Below are 17,930 nucleotides of genomic sequence, written 5' to 3'. Positions count from 1 at the left end.
AATCAGTAAGTGTTGTTGTTTTTTTCTACAGTTACGCTGTATAATTGCTCCCTGGACCGTGAGGACTGTAGTCTGTGTAAGAACACGGACTTTAAGTACAATTGTGTGTGGTGTGCTCGCTCACGTTCCTGTGTGTTTCATAAACTGTGTCCCAGCGATGAGGAGCAGGAATGCCCGGACCCTGTGATCTCAGAAGTGAGTTCCTCTCAGACACTGTGTACCAAAAACAAAAATATGTTATTAAATATGTGATTATAAAACGACTTTAATGTGTTTCAGCACTTCAGAAGTAGCTTCCGTTGTCTTGTAGAAGCACAAGACTACACGTAAAGGATTTAGAGTCATTGGAACTTGGTCCGAATTGTACTAATGCTCCACTTGGTTCTCATTTCCTTCTAGATTATTCCACGCTATGGTCCACTGAAAGGAGGCATCACAGTCACCATAAAGGGTTCAAACTTGGGCATCCACAAAGATGATATCAAGAGCATCTCTGTAGCAGGAGTTCCCTGCATCCACCAGGAGGAGAAGTACTCAGTTTCCACCAGGTGATGTTTCAGATACAGTGATGACATTTCGGTATGTAACATCAACCTCCTTTATTAAGGATCTAGAGTATGGATACAGGTCTTAGGTGGAAATTGAAAGCTGGACAGATACAGTGCATCATGCAACTACTAAAGTTTCACAAACTGAACTTTTTCACCTCTCTGTGTTTCTTTAACTGTATTCATTATTCAAGTCTTAAGCTGAGTGGAAAGAAGAGTAGCAGCTGAAAAAAGACTGAAAGCTAAAGCAGTAATTCTGGCCCAAACATGTCCTCTGTCCATGAGCTGGGATGTGCAGGTGATCCCACACTGAGCTTTTAAGCTCACTTACACTGCTTATGTCCGAGGGAGGTCCGGCTTTGTGTTCGCTTGGCTGCTAACAAGCCTCTCAAGTCCTGAGGTTTGTGAGAGAGAGAGGGAGAGAGAGGGAAAGCTCCAGGCATTATTCAGCAGGGTTTGGCATCAGCATGGTGCCTACACATTCCACAGCACTTTGAGCCCAAGGCTTCAGTAGATCTCTCCAGGTGGAATCTACTCCACTGACTTGTATAGTGAGAGTCGGAGTTATTGTTCAGTGCTGGACTGCTGCATCAAGACGCACTGGCTGTGGAGCACTTTTAGACATACTACAGAGAAAATACCTATAGATCAAGACAAGAAAATAATTCCAAATTCTGCTTCCTGTTTGCAGCGTTGTGTGTGAAATCGGTCAAGTGATCCACCGAGGCCCACATGAAGGACTCGTGAAGGTGGAAGTCAAGGGGGAGAGAAGAAGCAAATCCTCAGTCTTCTTTACTTACCGGGTGGGTCACAAATCTTACCTGTACTCAATGTATTCATGTGTCATGTAGTCAATCAGGCAATATTATAGAAGAAGGAAATAAATCAAAATAATAATCAAAAAGTGACGTGACATACGGCTAAGTACGGTGACCCATACTCAGAATTTGTTCTCTCTGCATTTAACCCATCCAAAGTACACACACACAACATGAACACACACCCGGATCAGTGGGCAGCCATTTATGCTGCGGCAACCGGGGAGCAGTTGGGGGGTTTCAGTGCCTTGCTCAAGAGCACCTCAGTCGTGGTATTGCCGGCCTGAGACTCAAACCCACAACCTTAGGGTTAGGAGTCAAACTCTTTAACCTTTAGGCCACAACTTCCCCACAGGTTGCACGCAAAAGACCTAGAAGCAGCATGTGCTTAAGATGGTTGTATGTTTTCTATTTTTCTTTTTTCCATTTCTAGGTCCTTTTTTTCCTAATGAGGTTTATAAAAAAATTCATTAGGCTACAGAAAAACCTTCAAAACACAAAGTCATTAATTATCGAATATATTTATGAAGTCAAAATCATACCATCACTGACACTGACCAGTCTCCTTCAATCATGAGATCAGTTAGGAAATGCTTTAATTAATTAATGACATTTTAATTGGACTGTGTCGAGAGCCACAGGATTGACGTATTTTTGTAGCTGGACCCAGAAATGACTCAAAAGACAAGTCCTCAACAAAAAGACAAAAAAAAAAAATTCCCACTGGTTTTAAGAATAATGCAGAAAATAAACACTGTGAACAACAAACGCTTAGGACTCTTCCACGTGACTCTAATAACACATGATTAATCTTAACGAATGAACACAACTTCAATACATTTTGAAGCCTTAATCAGCAGAAGTAAAAGTTAAAGTTATAAATAAATGAAGTTATGAATAAACTTCACCACAGTCACATGACTTCAGCATTACCGGTCTTTATTCTGTTACTTCTTTGTTTCTGAGATGAGTTTGAACGAATGAAAAGTTTGAGATGGAGTAGTTTAGTAAGAGTGTGTTATTAGTAGGAACACACTGAGTTTCCTGTTCAGCGTGATGAGCTTTCATGTCCAAACTCCATTTTTCAAGACATGTAAAAGCTTAAACAAATGATGAGTGGGGTATCACTGATCTGTTTTATGTTGTAGAATCATATGTGAAGATATCTGGAGCTTATGTGATCCACAGAACTTATTTCAGGCATTTAACCAAAAACGCAGCGAGTTCAGGACGGTGGAACTAGAGGTGCTAAATGTGAGCTCATTTCCAGGTTTGCAGACTCTAGCGGACTATTAAGTGCCTGAGAAGGTTGTTAAAATGGAAACAATAACATTTAAACAAGCGCATAAAATCATGTGATTTGATCCACAGCCAGAATAGCTGCTGTTATGGGAAAATGAATCATCAAGAGATTCATTTAAACATTCTGATTCGTGATTCTGATTTGGATTCTGATTCAAATTTGAGATTCTGATTTTAGGTTCTGAGTCAAGATTCTGAATTAGATTCTGAGATTCTTGAGGTTTGAGGTTAAACAGCATCATGTTGTAACTGTGAACAACAGTTACATTGTTCTGACAGTGAGTGTTCATTCCACCCCGTTTACCCCCTCCACCCCCTTCCCACAAGCAAAGTATCCTGTGAACCTATTACAGGCTGTGGAATGATGGGTAACGTCCCCACGGTGCAATATTTCTCTGTCAGGTTAGCAGCACACGCTAATTTTTGTGTATTAGCACATTTTATTGCAACACTGTTATAGGTAGTTAACATTGCTCTATCCCTCCCACAGGGCTTTATACAGGGAACTGTGTTTGCTCAGCAAGCTGACAGCACTGTGTGTGTGTTTGTGTGTGTGTGTGTGTGTGTGTGTGTGTGTGTGAGAGAGAGAGAGAGAGAGAACGAACCTTAGTGTCAATACAGCCTGGGGAAGATATGAGACCAGAGCTCGAGGGAGTTATGATACACTTATGAGTAGGTGGTAACAGAGTTAATGTCTTTCACTGGCAGGTTTTTTAAGCTACATCTCACTCAATTAGCCCCCGACTGATTCCCACTCACAGGATGCTCAGGCTCTAAGACTACTTTTAGACCGCAGACTGTAATGTTCAATCGGCTTAGTTTTGGAAGTGTTCATTTTTCTTTGAATAATCGCATTAACATGTTGAGAGAAGCTACCTGTTTTTTAAAAGTCTAGGCATATGGATGAATATAAAAGAGATGTAGGAAATGAAGCGAAATGTTGAAAAGTTACTGAACACAAACGCTCCAGCAGACAAAACAGCAGACAAAACAGTGGGAAGAAAATTAGATTAGATTCGGTTGCCCTAGAGGGAAAGAGACCCTTTTGCTTCCCTTGATTTCGCCCTTCTTTCATGTGTCCACTTAGTGGCTGTGAGTTTAAAAAAAAAAAAAAAAAAAGGTTGAATGGTGTAACATGTTGCAACACAGTGTAATTTTATTTCCTATCACTCTCATTATTTCTGTAGGACCCAAAGCCTGAGGTGGTACAGCCCCGCCGTGGTCCCAGAGCGGGAGGAACAATCATCACCATCACCGGCACTGACCTCGATACGGCTTCTAAAGAAGACATTGACATCTCTGTGGGTGGAGTGCCATGCCCAGTGTGAGTGCAGTGTTGCATCAGGGGTGATGTAGACGTGTAATTGGCTTTATTACGCAGAGACACACACTTGCATAAAATTGACTCAGTAGACATTAAGGGAAGTAATTAGTCATAACCTGTCTGAGTTTGGTGTATACGTGACCTTATTTGCCATTCTGTACTCTCGCTCTCTGTGTTTCTGCTTAGACATTTAGCATTTTTCTTCCACATTCATTATGCCCCACTTATCTTAACCTTTCCCCTCAATTTTCCTCTCTGCTGCTTGCCTTTTTACTAAATTTCTTTGAGGTTTTTCTCGCCATTTTTGCTTAATTCAATCTCTCTCTCTCCCTACCTCTCTCCCTCTCTGTCTCTATCGCTGTTTGTCTCTCACAGTGAGGAGTTTGGGAAGCGGATTACTTGTAAGGTGGGACAGTACAAGAATGAGAAAGTCCCCTCTGATGCCCTGCCCGTCACTGTGCGCTATGGGAAACACACCAGTATTCGGGTGCCTGCCTTCTTCCAGTTCTCCAGCAACCCGGACATTTCTGACCATCAGCCCAGAAGCAGCTTTGACTGGTGAGCTCACAGTGATTCATTCACCTGAGAAGGAAATGTTGTGCTTCAAAAAAACCACTTCATTGTTAAAATAGCTAAAATCCCACCTTCTATGAACACTTACTAAACTAACCCCAGACTCGTCCCACACTCCAAATAAATAAATAAATAAATCTACATTTCCAGTAGCTTTTACTCATCTACTCTGTGCACTTTGATCAAGCACTCAATTAAAAATCTTTTATCGTTTAGTATTCGTATCGTCCTCTGCTTAATAGCTCACTTTGCTTGGATTTTCTCATTTGTAAGTCGCTTTTGAATAATAACGTTAATGTGAACATACACAAGCCCTTATTCGCCAATTCAGATGAAGCATTCTGTCTCTAATTCAAGGCCTTTTTACTTAATGCCCGAATGTAAAGCGAAACCGAATTGCTGCATCAGATTCAAAATATTCATTCAGTGTTCAGCTCCAAGACTCCAAGTAATTGTTTCTGTTGGGAGAAGACAAGAAGCAGTGTCCTGATTTTGACCGCTGCGTCTGTGTGTAACTCTTGCAGCGGTGGGAGAAAGATCAGAGTGATGGGCTCTGGATTCGATCTCATCCAAAAAGCCACAATCATAGTGCAAGCTTCAGCTGACGAATGGTCTGGACTTCACACTCCTATGGAGGTTCGTCTGTGCAATCTGTTTCAGTCTAGTAAATATTGTGATTCTTTATTTTTTTCAGTCTTGAAGACAAACTGCTTATAGCATCTGTACATTTTTTTTTACATTTTACAATTTTTTTACATTGTGAAATCATTGTGAGATTTCTCTTGCTCACTTTCTGCTCTCAGTTATTTGCTGTGGCAGGCAGTTAATTCAAGCGCTGAAGTAAACATAGCAACGAAGATTAGACGCGTGTTTTCTTGCACTTTTTTTTCCCACAACCTTCCAAAACACATACTGTACACATGGAGTTCGCTGTAAAAAAAAAAAAAAGTCACCCAGTGTAAAAATCATCCTTTTTTAAAATGTATTTAAAATATAAGGCTGTTTAATTGGAACGCGTCGTATAGTCTGAGCAGCGTTCTCGAATATTGCTGTAAGGGTTGAGTGGGTGAACTCCCACTCGGAGAGCAGCAAAGGGGAATGAGGGGAGAAATCTAATTCGCTTTCATTTAGGAGCTGCATTAACACGGGGCCCGGCTGTTCGGCTTGATTAATGCAGAGGGCAGCTCCAGCGAGTGGTCCTCTTTTCTTCACGGCATGAGTGTTTGTGTGTGAAAATACATCCATTTGAATTTCATTGTGTCGCATTTTCTCGTGTGCTTCCAGTATAGTCAGGAGGCTCACAGCAAGAACGACACCATGCTGCACTTCCTCTCTCCTGCCGTGAACAGAACGTACGAGAGCCAGTCCTTCAGAACTTTCATCCAGTTGGACAACCTGATAGAGGAGCTCAAACCGTTTGATTACCACCCAAACCCCACATTCAACGAACTCCCCAACAAAGTCATCCCGGAGAACAGCATGATCATTGTCACGGTGGGATGTGATACTTCTTTGTGCCGTTTGCGTTCAGACAGCTTTGCTTCCGTTCCAGTTTCCGGTGTGGAAATAGAACTGGGATATTTTTATTTTAAAGCATTTTAAAAATAGATCTTTTATGTAAATGTCTGAAAAAAACCTCACATGTGTCCAGGGTCGTGGGTTTTCTAAAGCCATGACAGCGAAAGAAGCGGAGGCATTTGTGGGTGACGTGTCCTGCAATGTGAACACTCTCCAGGACGATAAGCTGTTCTTGGATCCGCCCACCACCGCCCCGAGATCTCGTTCTAAGAGACAGCGGAGAGACACGACATCTGAACCTCTAGACCTTCTGGTGGGTTCTCAGTTTCCTGCTCCTCCGCTGCTCGCTCTCAATCCATAGTCCACATATTAAATTTGACTGATTTACTCACTTGGGGCATTTTCATGTGTAAAAAATGTGTTATATCTGACAGGAATCATTTTAGACTCATAACCACAAGTTATTCGAGAATCGGGTTATTAGATGAACACATGTTCTGTCTTGGTTTAGTGTAGTGTTCTGGGAGACAAGCAGGAAATTGGATGTGATATTAGTCATTCCCAGGATGCCTTGCTTTGTGTTGGTGGTAATTAATGTTGTTGACCTGTTGTTTTGTTTCCATCACAGATTAAGTTTGGTAACGGCAAGTGGTTGGTCGGCTCTGTGCATTATGAGAGGAAGTACGAGGTGAAACTGGATACCATCATCATCCCTGCAGTTATTGTCCCAATGCTACTGATCATAGCGATCTCAATTGTGTGCTACAGGTAATGACACTATCCACCGTCATAAAGTTAGCTGATGAAGTTGTAATGCAACATGAAGTGAAGCAGTTATTAAAGATTTGCCACTCAATCGGTTTGTGTTTAAGGAGGAAGAGCCAGCAGGCAGAGCGGGAGTATGAGAAGGTGAAACACCAGTTAGAGAATCTAGAGGAGAGTGTTCGTGACCGCTGCAAGAAAGAATTCACAGGTCAATAAACACAAACCTTTTATCGTAACACATTAAAAAAAAGCATAGTTTTAACCTTTAAGCAAACTCTATATGCTTCTCTACAGATCTGATGATCGAGATGGAGGACCACACAAATGATCTGAGTGAGGGTCGCATCCCATTTCTGGACTATAAGACTTACACCGACCGCGTCTTCTTCCTGCCCTCAAAAGACGGAGCCAACGACGTCATGATCACCGGCAAGCTAAATATTCCCAAGTCCCGCAAAGCCACAGTGGCGCAGGCTCTTAATCAATTCTCCAACCTGCTGAACAGCAAGACCTTCCTCATCACTGTACGTCAATGTTTCTGCTCACACGCATTCTTAATCTGGCACATCCACACTTCATTTGGTTATTTAGCTTCATTTTTTTTGGCCAGAAGCTGTTTGTATCAGCCAATTTTTTGTGACAGTCAGACTTTATATGTCTTCCTGGAGGCAGTAGCCATCAACAAAGATTAATTCCACGAAATAAGTCCTTTGATCACTGGGCTTCCACCAACAAAATCCTTCATTCCACTTCTAATCCAGTTTTCAACCTTAGGTCTTGCTTAATAACTCCTTGTCAGTAAAGAGGAAAAGCAATTATTTTGGTGTCTTTTGAGTTGGAGGATTGGCTTCCAAAATATAAATAAAGCGTAATTTACTTCTCAACTTCTGATAATTAAATCCCATTATTACAGTTCTAACACAAAGCTATTGCTGTTACCTTCTGGGGGATTAATGTTAATGGCACAAGTAAATCCTTCTTTTCTATCTCATTTAATCCACACTCACATATCTTAGGCTGGAGCAGTTACACATTATCTGGGCAAGATCTAGTCTTGATAAATAGAGACGTCACACAAATAATCTCGGGGCAAGTCGTGGCCTGATGGTTAGAGAGTCTGACTCGTAATCCTAAAGTTGTGGGTTCGAGTCTCGGGCCGCCCACGACTGACGTGCTCTTGAGCAAGGCACCGAACCCCCAACTGCTTCCCGGGCGCCGCAGCATAAATGGCTGCCCACTTCTCTGGGTTGTGTGTTCACGGTGTGTGTGTGTTCACTGCTGTGTGTGTGCACTTTGGATGGGTCAAATGCAGAGAACGAATTCTGAGTATGGGTCACCGTACTTAGCCGTGTGTCACTTCACTTTAAAATGTATTCCACTACTAAAACAAATTTGCCCAGTTTTTCTAATTATTTTAGAATAATAGAGCAAAAAGTAATCAGGTCAATTTATTAGTTGTTTCTTTTGTTCAATCACATTTATGACATTTGACTTTTATTTATTATATACAACTGCATGCGAGGGTTAAGAGCCAGCTTAATGGGAGAGCAGTGATGGGAATGCTAGTGCTGGGATTTGGATTAATGACCATTTAATTAGTAGTCCAGCATCTTAACCACTGAGTTTCCACTGTTCATGCATTCATTTTTATGAATAGTCAGATTTAGTCAGCATAATTCCTTCACATATCCCATCAGGAAGTTGGGATCAGAGCACAGGGTCAGCCATGATATAGTGCCCCCTGAGCAGAGGGGGTTAAGGGCCCTGTTCAAGGGCCCAACAGTGGCAGTTTGGTGGCTTGAGCTCAGGCTAACATTAAGCCACCATTGTTCTTAGGGGTTGGATTCCAGTGGGACACACCAGGCACAGGTAGCTGACCAGGTTAAGGAGTTCCTCAAAGTGTTCTTTCCATTGATCAAAAATATCCACAGTAGAAACCAGCACTGGCCTTAACTTATTCTTGTTATTATTGTGCCTCCCTCCTGAAGACCCAACTTGTCCAAACTCAGCCATGCCAAAACTTTTACTTCTGCAACTGCTTTCATCACATCACTTTTGGCTCTCCGATAACCCCAAGAGAATCATGAAAGCATTCAGTTATTTGAAAGGCTTTTATCTTCAACTTGACGGCTTCACTCATCATCGTATCTACAAGCGCATACTACAGTTACTACCATGACAGATGCAAACAGTCTTCCAGCCACAACTTTTGGCAAGCTATATATATAATTATTGACTTTAATGTGGTTTCCAAACTCGATGGTCCCAAGCAACCCAGAAGCCTCTCCTAAGTTTACATGGTAAATCAATACCCCGTGCAGTCAATCAAGCTCACTACCAAGTGTTGGTGCAGAATCAGGATAAAGATTCTGGTGCCTTGTAAATGGTCATTTTGAGGATGTAGTGACTTCGTTTCCAACCTTGTTTGATGATTATTTTCTCAAAACTTTATTGGTATAGTCAATGATATAGATTTAACCAAGTCCTGTGCCTGTATATTAACTGATCTAAAGCCAATACTACTTAGTTCTCCAAGAGGACAGAATACCCAACTATTTGTTGAAACCGATAGAGGTTTCCTTTGAGTGCTGCCTACTGGGAAAAATTCCAACTGCAATGCCTTCAGCTTGAGACTGAAAAGTATCCCCACAAGCTTGTCTCCAGTATAGCAGAGAAGCCACCCCCAATCTAAAAATTTCATACCAGAGCCTGTACCGTATACAGATGAAAGGCCTACTATATCTAGCCCACACCTTCCCATCTTACACACTACCTCCGACTCTTTTCTTGCATTGTTTCCGAAGGCAGGTTCCTTTGCAAAAGTCTACTTTATATAATACTGTTTGTCTAATTAGCTACTGGAATTCCACATGTGCCCCACGCTTCATCTTGCAGGTTATGATCCAAGAGAATGGTTTCACTTCACCATGTGATTGGAAGGTCATGAGTTCAAATTCCAACACTGTTACTCTGCTACTGCAGGTGCCTTGATTAACCCTTAGCTGCTCAGGTGTACAGTATAGTCAGCTGCTCTGCAAAGTCACCCCAAACAAGGATGTCTGCTAAATGCAATAAAGCGTTAGATGAATAGTCCAGTCTTCAGGTGCTAGCTTATGGACACCATTCCCAAAAATGTCTCTGTAACCTTAATCTGGACACTTTTTATAACTTTAAAATGTGTTGTTATTTCTATTCGCCTCACCTGTCCCCTTTAGATCTCTTCACCGGGTCCAAAATTGGACTACTGAGTTCCCAATAACATTGCCTAGAGGTTCTCTGAAGTACATAAGTCCATTTCTGTCCAAGTCTCAATCATATTTTCCTATTTCATCATGTCCAATGTACATATTGAGTATTTAATCAAAACAAACATTACTCTAAGGTATGGAAGCAATAACATTGGAAATTAACTTATAATTTCCATAATCATATTAAGTATTTCATTAGTAACTCAACCAGTGCACACTCAACACACATCGGACACCCTGTCCATCAATAACCTGCGTGGTTATTGTTTTTTTTTTATCACAAATAAACTAAACTGATTAACTCATCTCTCTCTCTCTCCCTCGCTCCCTCTCTTTATCTCTCTCTCACACACTCTTTGTAGTTTATCCGGACCCTGGAGGCTCGTCAAGACTTCAATGCGAGAGCTAAGGTGTACTTTGCTTCTCTGCTGACTGTGGCCTTGCATGGGAAGCTGGAATACTACACAGATATCATGAGGACACTTCTATTAGGGCTTATGGACGAGTATGTGCAGAGTAAAAACCCCAAACTCATGCTGCGCAGGTGAGCTACCACCATCCATTTGTTTGAACAGTTATTATTTTGGAACTTTCTTCATCCTTGTTAAGTAAATATACTTAACTATCATTTACAGAAATGAAGACCTCTTCATTTTGCACTTTTACTTTCCTTCCTTAGAGCTCTAGTCAACACTGCTTATGAACATTACATTGGATAAACATGTATCCCTGCTTTGCCTTGTACACTAATCTGTTTAGCCGTTTACTGGCTTGCCACTTTTTGGAAGTTTAATTATAATTCTCAATCAGCTGGTGAGCTACACTAATTATCCTGCTCCTTGATTACGCCATAATTGTTCATTAACTGCTAATCACTAACATTTGGCACATTTAGGGGTAAAAGAGCAAATAATTATTGGTTATATAATAAGCATGTTGGCCTGTATTTTTCATCTCAAGGTCAGAGACGGTGGTTGAGAGGATGCTGTGCAATTGGATGTCTATCTGCCTCTATCAGTTCCTAAAGGTAATGCAGGCCTCAGCATAGCACCAACAGTCTTGCTGTCTCAGCTTCACTATTGTAAAAGTATAAGGCCTTAAATCAGCACTATATAACACCATTATTCACTAAACACCATATGGCGACGTTAGGAAAATGTGATGTTAAGAAAAATTATTATATGGTTGTTTAATATATTTTAAAAGTAGTACATGTGGCCTGTGGGGATCTTCAGGTCTGTAAAAATGTATTAATTCTTTGGTGTTTTTGAACAAAAAAGTTTCCCAGCATATTCTATTTTTTTTTATAGAATATTCTATCATTACCATAGAACCTTCTGAGACGTGACATTTATTAAACATTATGACTGTCATATTTAATAAATGTCAGGAGTGGCTCTGGTGGAGTTATACTTAATGCTGAAAACTGATGCGCATTCATGGCCATGCGGATGTGAAGAGAGATTTAATACCGCCTTAGTCCCTGGTTGAGAAAGTCAGGTTCCATTTCATTCTATAGCGATCACCTTTTCTATGGATGTAGAGAGTTAAGACCAATTTATAACAGGTTTGTATGACTGCATTCCACATACTGTTTTATATGTGCAGGACGCTGCAGGAGAACCTTTGTATAAACTCTTCCGTGCTATAAAACATCAAATAGAGAAGGGACCAGTGGATGCACAGGTGAAGAAGGCTAAATACACACTTAACGACACAGGCCTGCTGGGTGATGATGTGGAGTACTCCATGCTGGTAAGAGCTAGGTGTACCTTGGGTATAACCCTGATTTATTTGTCTTGGATAAGAAGCTATATATATAGTGGCAAGGAGCCTGTTTCCACTCATTCAGTCTATTGTGTTGTTTCAGACCCTACAGGTGTTGGTTCAGGGGGAAGGTCCTGACATCACTCCAGTAAAAGTGCTAGACTGTGACACTATTTCTCAGGTGAAAGAGAAGATCATTGAGCAGGTGTACAAAAACCTACCCTACTCACAGAGGCCAAAAGTGGATATTGTCACACTTGGTAAGGCTGCAACAGTGTGTGCATGTGTGTATTGTATTGCTGTTTTATTATTCGCATTCTAGAACTGTGACAATGCCATGGTTCGGGGTGGTCAGCTGTATTGGCTCAGTGGATATAAATAGCTGCCCCTTTGTGGTGGTCTATTTGTGAGAGGAATGCAAAGTGGATTTTCACTTGCTGTTTCCTTGACTGTAAGATGAGAGATTGTTCCTGCATTCTCTATACCCTATGTGGCCAAAAGATTGATCTACTTGTTGAACATCTCATTCCATATTTATTTCAGTTTTGATATAATAAGCTCAACACTTCTGGGAAGGTTTTCCATTAGATTTGTTGGGGATTAGTGATCATAAAGCTACAAGAGCATTAGTGAGATCAGACACTGATTTTGGGTAAAGAGGTCTGGGGTGCAGTTGGTGTTCCAGTTCATCCCAAAGGGACCCTCGAGTTTTTCCACTCTAACCTTAAAACACCATGTCTTCATGGAGTTGCTTTGTTCACAGGGCCATTGTCATGCTGGAACATGGTTCAAGTCTCTTAGTACCAAAGAAGGGAAATTGTACCTCTATTGAACACAAAGACATGATCATCTAGATAATTCTGAGCCAACAGTTTGGGGAAGAACCACATATGGCTGTGATGGTCAGAGTGTCCACATACCTTTGGCCTTATTGGTCACATGGCTGACTACAACTCATTTTAACAAAACAGTTTTCAGGAAGCCTTTTTCGTTTAATTTGCCATAATATAAAACACAGACGTAATGAAATTGACTTGATTAGCATTAGCATGCATTGCTATAAATGTATAGAACGGGTCAGGTGCTGTTGTTTTAGTGCTAAACCTGTGTCCAAGTATACTAAATCTGTGTTTATGTACACAGATTTTTATGTACGTATATCTGTACGTATGTAGATATCTTATGTACGTCGCTCTGGATAAGGGCGTCTGCCAAATGCTGTAAATGTAAATTTAAATGTTTAAATACCAAATACTATTACACACTTTCTTTGACTTTCATTCAGGATTAGCAAATAAAAAATATTATACACACATATATATATATATATATATATATATATATATATATATATATATTATTACACAACTGGCTACTTTTCCTGCAGAGGATTTTTTCCCTTAAACTACATATACAGTTATTAGCTTGTTGACTAACAGTAATGTCACAGAGTCAGGTTCAGCAGTCGCATACAGATGCAGTACCTTCCTATGGTACACCTCATTTGAACAAAAAATACCAAATATTTATGAAATCATAAATTTTTTATTATCAGTATTAGTAATTTACTTTTTTTTTTACACTCCTTTGTCTGCATCTTTTTGTTTTGAAAAGCAAATTGAATTCGATCACTGAGCCTCTGGGGCAAGCTGTGTTCCTGAAGTATACAGTAATGCTGATCCTTCAGGTCTCTAGTGTCTTATTTAACAGCCTTCACTTGAGCTGTATCGCATTACATTGGCTCTTAGATGGTGATAGGGTTTCCTCCCAAGGGGACAGTGGCAACAGAGATGTTAATAAAAGTGTGATACAGTGAGTAAATGCAGCATTCGAGGCATTATGTTTTAGTTTCAAAGATTCTCTGAAAGATCCTCTTGCCCCCCACAGAGTGGCGCCCCGGCTCCACGGGGCAGATCCTGTCAGACCTTGACGTGACCTCGCAGAAAGAGGGCAGGTGGAGACGCCTTAACACACTAGCGCACTACAACGTGAGTATCATGTCAGGTCAGAGACTTACAGCCAGGTGTCAGTAGCAAGATTAAATCGGAGAAACGTCTTGAACATCTGCATACCTATCTGATTTTTCAGGTTAGAGATGGTGCCATGCTAATCCTTTCCAGGGTTTTACACACACAGCAGTCATATGACCAAAACCACGACAACCACGAGGAGAGTAAGTAGAAACTGTTCTAAGTACAAGAATCTCATTGATTGGATGTCAGAATCGCACAGTGTTGAGCATGCACCTTGTGAATGTGTAACATGTAGATAAAGTACACCAACAGCTGACCCACATGCCTACAGAACCCTCTCTTATTTTCTCCTAGGAAACGCCCTCCTGGAGGACGATAAAGTGTTCCATCTTGTCAGACCGGCTGATGAGCTGGATGACGTGAAGTCAAAACGAGGTAGCATTAAGGATAAGTCCATGACCAAAGCCATCACAGAGATCTATCTCACTCGTCTGCTCTCGGTCAAGGTAGAGTCCACATCAGCATCTACATCTAATTTTGCACTGTCCAGAACTGACTGAAGATATTACTGTAACTAGTTTCAGCACAAAAGGCGGCCCAGATCAAATCTTCAGGTAGAAAATCTCATTTGGTGGTTGAAACAAAATTCAGGATTTAATGAGCCTGCCTCAGTGGCAATTCTCTACTTCAGTGGCAAATGTCCTTAAACGCCTAAACTCTAGAGCTTCCATCTAGGGACTGAAGCTTCAACCTGCCATCTGCCCAGTTTGTGTAAATGCCTTCCTGTGTGATTGGCTGCCTGATGTGTATTCATGTTTTCACTGCAATAAATTTAACAATTAGGGCACGTTTCACACTCGACAGGTTTTGGAGCTCAGCACAGTAAACAATTGAAGGGTCTTCACACGAGACTGCGTGTGTTCCAGTCCGTCTAGCACGTTGCACAAATCAATATGTTTTCAAAGCAGCAATTCAGGATTGGGTTAGACATCCGAAGCATAAAGATTAGCATGACTTTTTATTGAGTATGCTAGGATAATGATGATGATGATGATGATGATGATGATGATGATGATGGTGATGATGGTGATGATGATGATGCTCTGACATTTACACAGTATGATAACTATGCAGTAAAATGTCAGAAGTCTCCAATATGTCAGGATATGTTATGGACACAAGATTACAGAAGCAAATCTAAATCTAAAATGTTTACAGATGGTTGCTTTGGGCTTTGACTCTTTTATCGATTCATTCGACATTTCATCATATTAATAATAATTTATATTTGGAATAAAAAAAACACCTCATAATATCAGAGTTAACACAAGTATCCAGATCTTTGGCAGTGATCTCTGGCTTCTTCATAGATTTTCATTTAAGGATTTATGGATCTTTTCTGAAGAACCACTAAAATTCAACGTGGTACCTCTCAGTATACTAAAGTTTTCAGGTCTGAAAGTGTGAATTCACTGTTTTTTATACAACTGTCATGTTGGGAAATGAATCTTCAGCCCAATACAAAGACTTTAGAACTTTTAACCTGGTTTTACTCAAAGTTTTTTTTTGTGTTCATTGGATCCTGATTTTCTAGACCTTGCTGTACACTGTGCTGATAAACATTTTCATGCCATGAGGCTGCCACCACCGTGATTCACTGTATGTGTAGGGATGGTCAGTTAATGAATAGTTCCTGGTTTCCTGCACATTCAGGTCAAAGGGTTTGATATTTGATTTTTTTTTTAAAACAGAAAACTCTGGAACCTTTTGACAACTCCATGTGATTCAGCACTGTGGAGCGAAGTGCTGCAGAGACCGATGCTCTTTTTCCACACAGTTTGTGAGCTCAGTTTGACCAGGTGGCCAGCTCAAGGAGACTTGGCTGCTCTAAATTTTCTGTATTTATAAATGACAGAAGCCAATGTGTTCTTCGGCATTTTCAGAGAGACACTTTTTTCTTTTTGCTTATCCCCAAGTGTGTGCTTCAACACGGTCCTGTCTCTGAAGTCTATCAGACAATTCCTTTCACATCATGGCATGTTTGTTGCTCTGTCATGCATCGTCTGCTGTGCGACTTTGTTTAGACAGAGTTGTGCTTCTCCAAGTCATGCCGGATCAAATGAATTCACCACAAGTGAACTTTAATCAGTTTCTAGAAGCTCCAGGAGGATCAGTGAAAAAGGGAGAATTTTCTAGTATGATAGCAAACAGCTTGAATGCCCCAGAAATTATTTTCTTTTTAAATTTTCATTTTTTAGCATTCATAGAGGGTAAAAAAAGAAAAAAGAAAAGAAATACCTTATATAACGATTTAAAAAAATTAGGAAAATGTTGATATTCTTTTTCTGAATGCATTCTGAATATGCATAATTTAATGATTATATTTTTTATAAAATACATTTAGTATTTAGTGCAGTTATTGTAATGAAAATAATAACCGTATTCAATGTAAGCATTGTGCAGTTTGGTAGAATAATTTACCCAGACATCTCCTTCTCGTGTGTGTGTGTGTGTGTGTGTGTGTGTGTGTGTGTGTGTGTGTGTGTGTGTGTGTGTGTGTGTGTGTGTGTGTGTGTGTGTTTGTGTGTGTGAGAGAGAGAGAGAGAGAGAGAGAGAGAGAGAGAGAGAGAGAGAGAGAGAGAGAGATACTCAATGTGTCATTAAGACTCATGAATGTTCAGTTAGACATCATTAGTGTGCTGATCTGCTCTAAACAATACAGATGTAGAGACTTTGATTAGTTTCGCAGCATTTATGCTTCTCTCTCTTTGTGTGTGTGTTTGTGTGCTTTTAGGGCACGCTGCAGCAGTTTGTAGACGACTTCTTTCGCAGTGTTCTATGTTCAGGAACCGTTGTGCCACCTGCCATAAAGTACTTTTTCGACTTCCTAGACGAGCAGGCCTTAAAGCACGAAAATGTGGACGAGGAAACCATCCACATCTGGAAGACCAACAGGTATGTCTGCGTCTGTGAGAAAAGACCTGAAGTATTTGTGTGTTTTGTGTGTCTATGCAGCTAGGACCGTTTGAGACGTTACACACTACTACACACATCTCAGCAATCCTGCAGGATTGTGACCTGCTATTTTACATTCAGGGTATCTAATCTTCTCTTGGGACTCTGCTGCATAAATTAATGTCAACTCTATGTTTATTTATTCTGGCTGATGAGTTGTTGTGGTTGTGGAAAGACCGGCGTCGGTTAGAGCAATGTGAGTAAGGATGATGAGTAATATCATCAGACTGCTGGCTTCACGTGCTTGTTTTGTTTTGCTAATTCAGCAGAGACCGTTCCTATTAAAAAGGAATCCGCCAAACAACCAAATAAACATAGTAATTACGTCCCTGGTTAATTTAATTGTGCTGTTATTACACATGCTTTTTATTTTGTTGTTGTTCTCTCGCAGCGCAGAGGGATGCATCAATCCAGTGTAAACTACAGAATTCCCCATATCTATTAACTGGGCTTTAAAGCACGTGGAAGCGCATGTGCAGGCCCTGATTCAGTCCTGGGCTCTGCTTCAGTCATAGTGCAAATGTGGGAGTGTGTCTCGGTGTGTGGGAGTTTGTGTGGGAGAACATGGTGTGTGGCAGTTTGCCTGAGGTACATCATACGGATCAAATATACGGGTCACAAGTTTATATACTTTTTGCAGAATCTGAAAAAAATGTTAATCCTTTAATAATTAGGACATAAATGTGGAAGATGCTGATGACTCAAGCTTGGTTAAAGTTTGGTTACTTTGTGTAAATGTAGTCATTATTGTGTTGTGGTCTTTGTGTTGTTATGTGACATCACTTATTCAGGACAGAAATAAATAAAAGATCTATTTTGTATACATTTTGCAGATTCTGCACATCGTGTCAAATTATGACCCCAACTGTAGCAGATATTAATCTGTGATTCAGTTTAAGTACCACTTAACATCACTGGATGTGTTGTGTTCTGCGTCCTTGAGCCGAGTAGAGATCCAAATAAACCAGTATAGAAATGAGATTTTATAAATGACCTCATTCATAAAGAACATCGTGTTCTCTAATGTGGAGCGACGGCGCAGAGTCGGCATTTAAGAGAAAGCACGCGATAGCGGAAAG

At 40.6% G+C, this 17,930-nt stretch overlaps 1 protein-coding gene across 4 annotated transcripts in view; it reads left to right on the top strand.

Annotated features, from left to right (window-relative positions):
- plxnb2b (plexin b2b) overlaps positions 1-17,930 on the top strand; it is a 134,788-nt gene that overhangs the window by 104,811 nt on the left and 12,047 nt on the right. For all 4 annotated transcript variants that reach the window (XM_047819372.1, XM_047819371.1, XM_047819370.1 and 1 more), the window contains 19 exons: positions 32-195; positions 400-548; positions 1,240-1,351; positions 3,856-3,992; positions 4,368-4,550; positions 5,090-5,201; positions 5,850-6,059; positions 6,217-6,396; positions 6,712-6,851; positions 6,956-7,056; positions 7,143-7,372; positions 10,459-10,640; positions 11,057-11,123; positions 11,705-11,851; positions 11,967-12,123; positions 13,751-13,851; positions 13,952-14,036; positions 14,191-14,342; positions 16,631-16,791. In XM_047819372.1, coding sequence (XP_047675328.1) covers positions 32-195; positions 400-548; positions 1,240-1,351; positions 3,856-3,992; positions 4,368-4,550; positions 5,090-5,201; positions 5,850-6,059; positions 6,217-6,396; positions 6,712-6,851; positions 6,956-7,056; positions 7,143-7,372; positions 10,459-10,640; positions 11,057-11,123; positions 11,705-11,851; positions 11,967-12,123; positions 13,751-13,851; positions 13,952-14,036; positions 14,191-14,342; positions 16,631-16,791 — 2,770 coding nt within the window. The remainder of the gene's footprint in view (positions 1-31; positions 196-399; positions 549-1,239; positions 1,352-3,855; positions 3,993-4,367; positions 4,551-5,089; positions 5,202-5,849; positions 6,060-6,216; positions 6,397-6,711; positions 6,852-6,955; positions 7,057-7,142; positions 7,373-10,458; positions 10,641-11,056; positions 11,124-11,704; positions 11,852-11,966; positions 12,124-13,750; positions 13,852-13,951; positions 14,037-14,190; positions 14,343-16,630; positions 16,792-17,930) is intronic.

This window comes from Tachysurus fulvidraco, chromosome 10 (genome assembly GCF_022655615.1).
Source record: "Tachysurus fulvidraco isolate hzauxx_2018 chromosome 10, HZAU_PFXX_2.0, whole genome shotgun sequence".
In the NCBI taxonomy this organism is placed as follows: Eukaryota; Metazoa; Chordata; class Actinopteri; order Siluriformes; family Bagridae; genus Tachysurus; species Tachysurus fulvidraco.
Note: the sequence above shows the minus strand (reverse complement) of the source record. Positions and strands in the feature narration are given on the sequence as shown.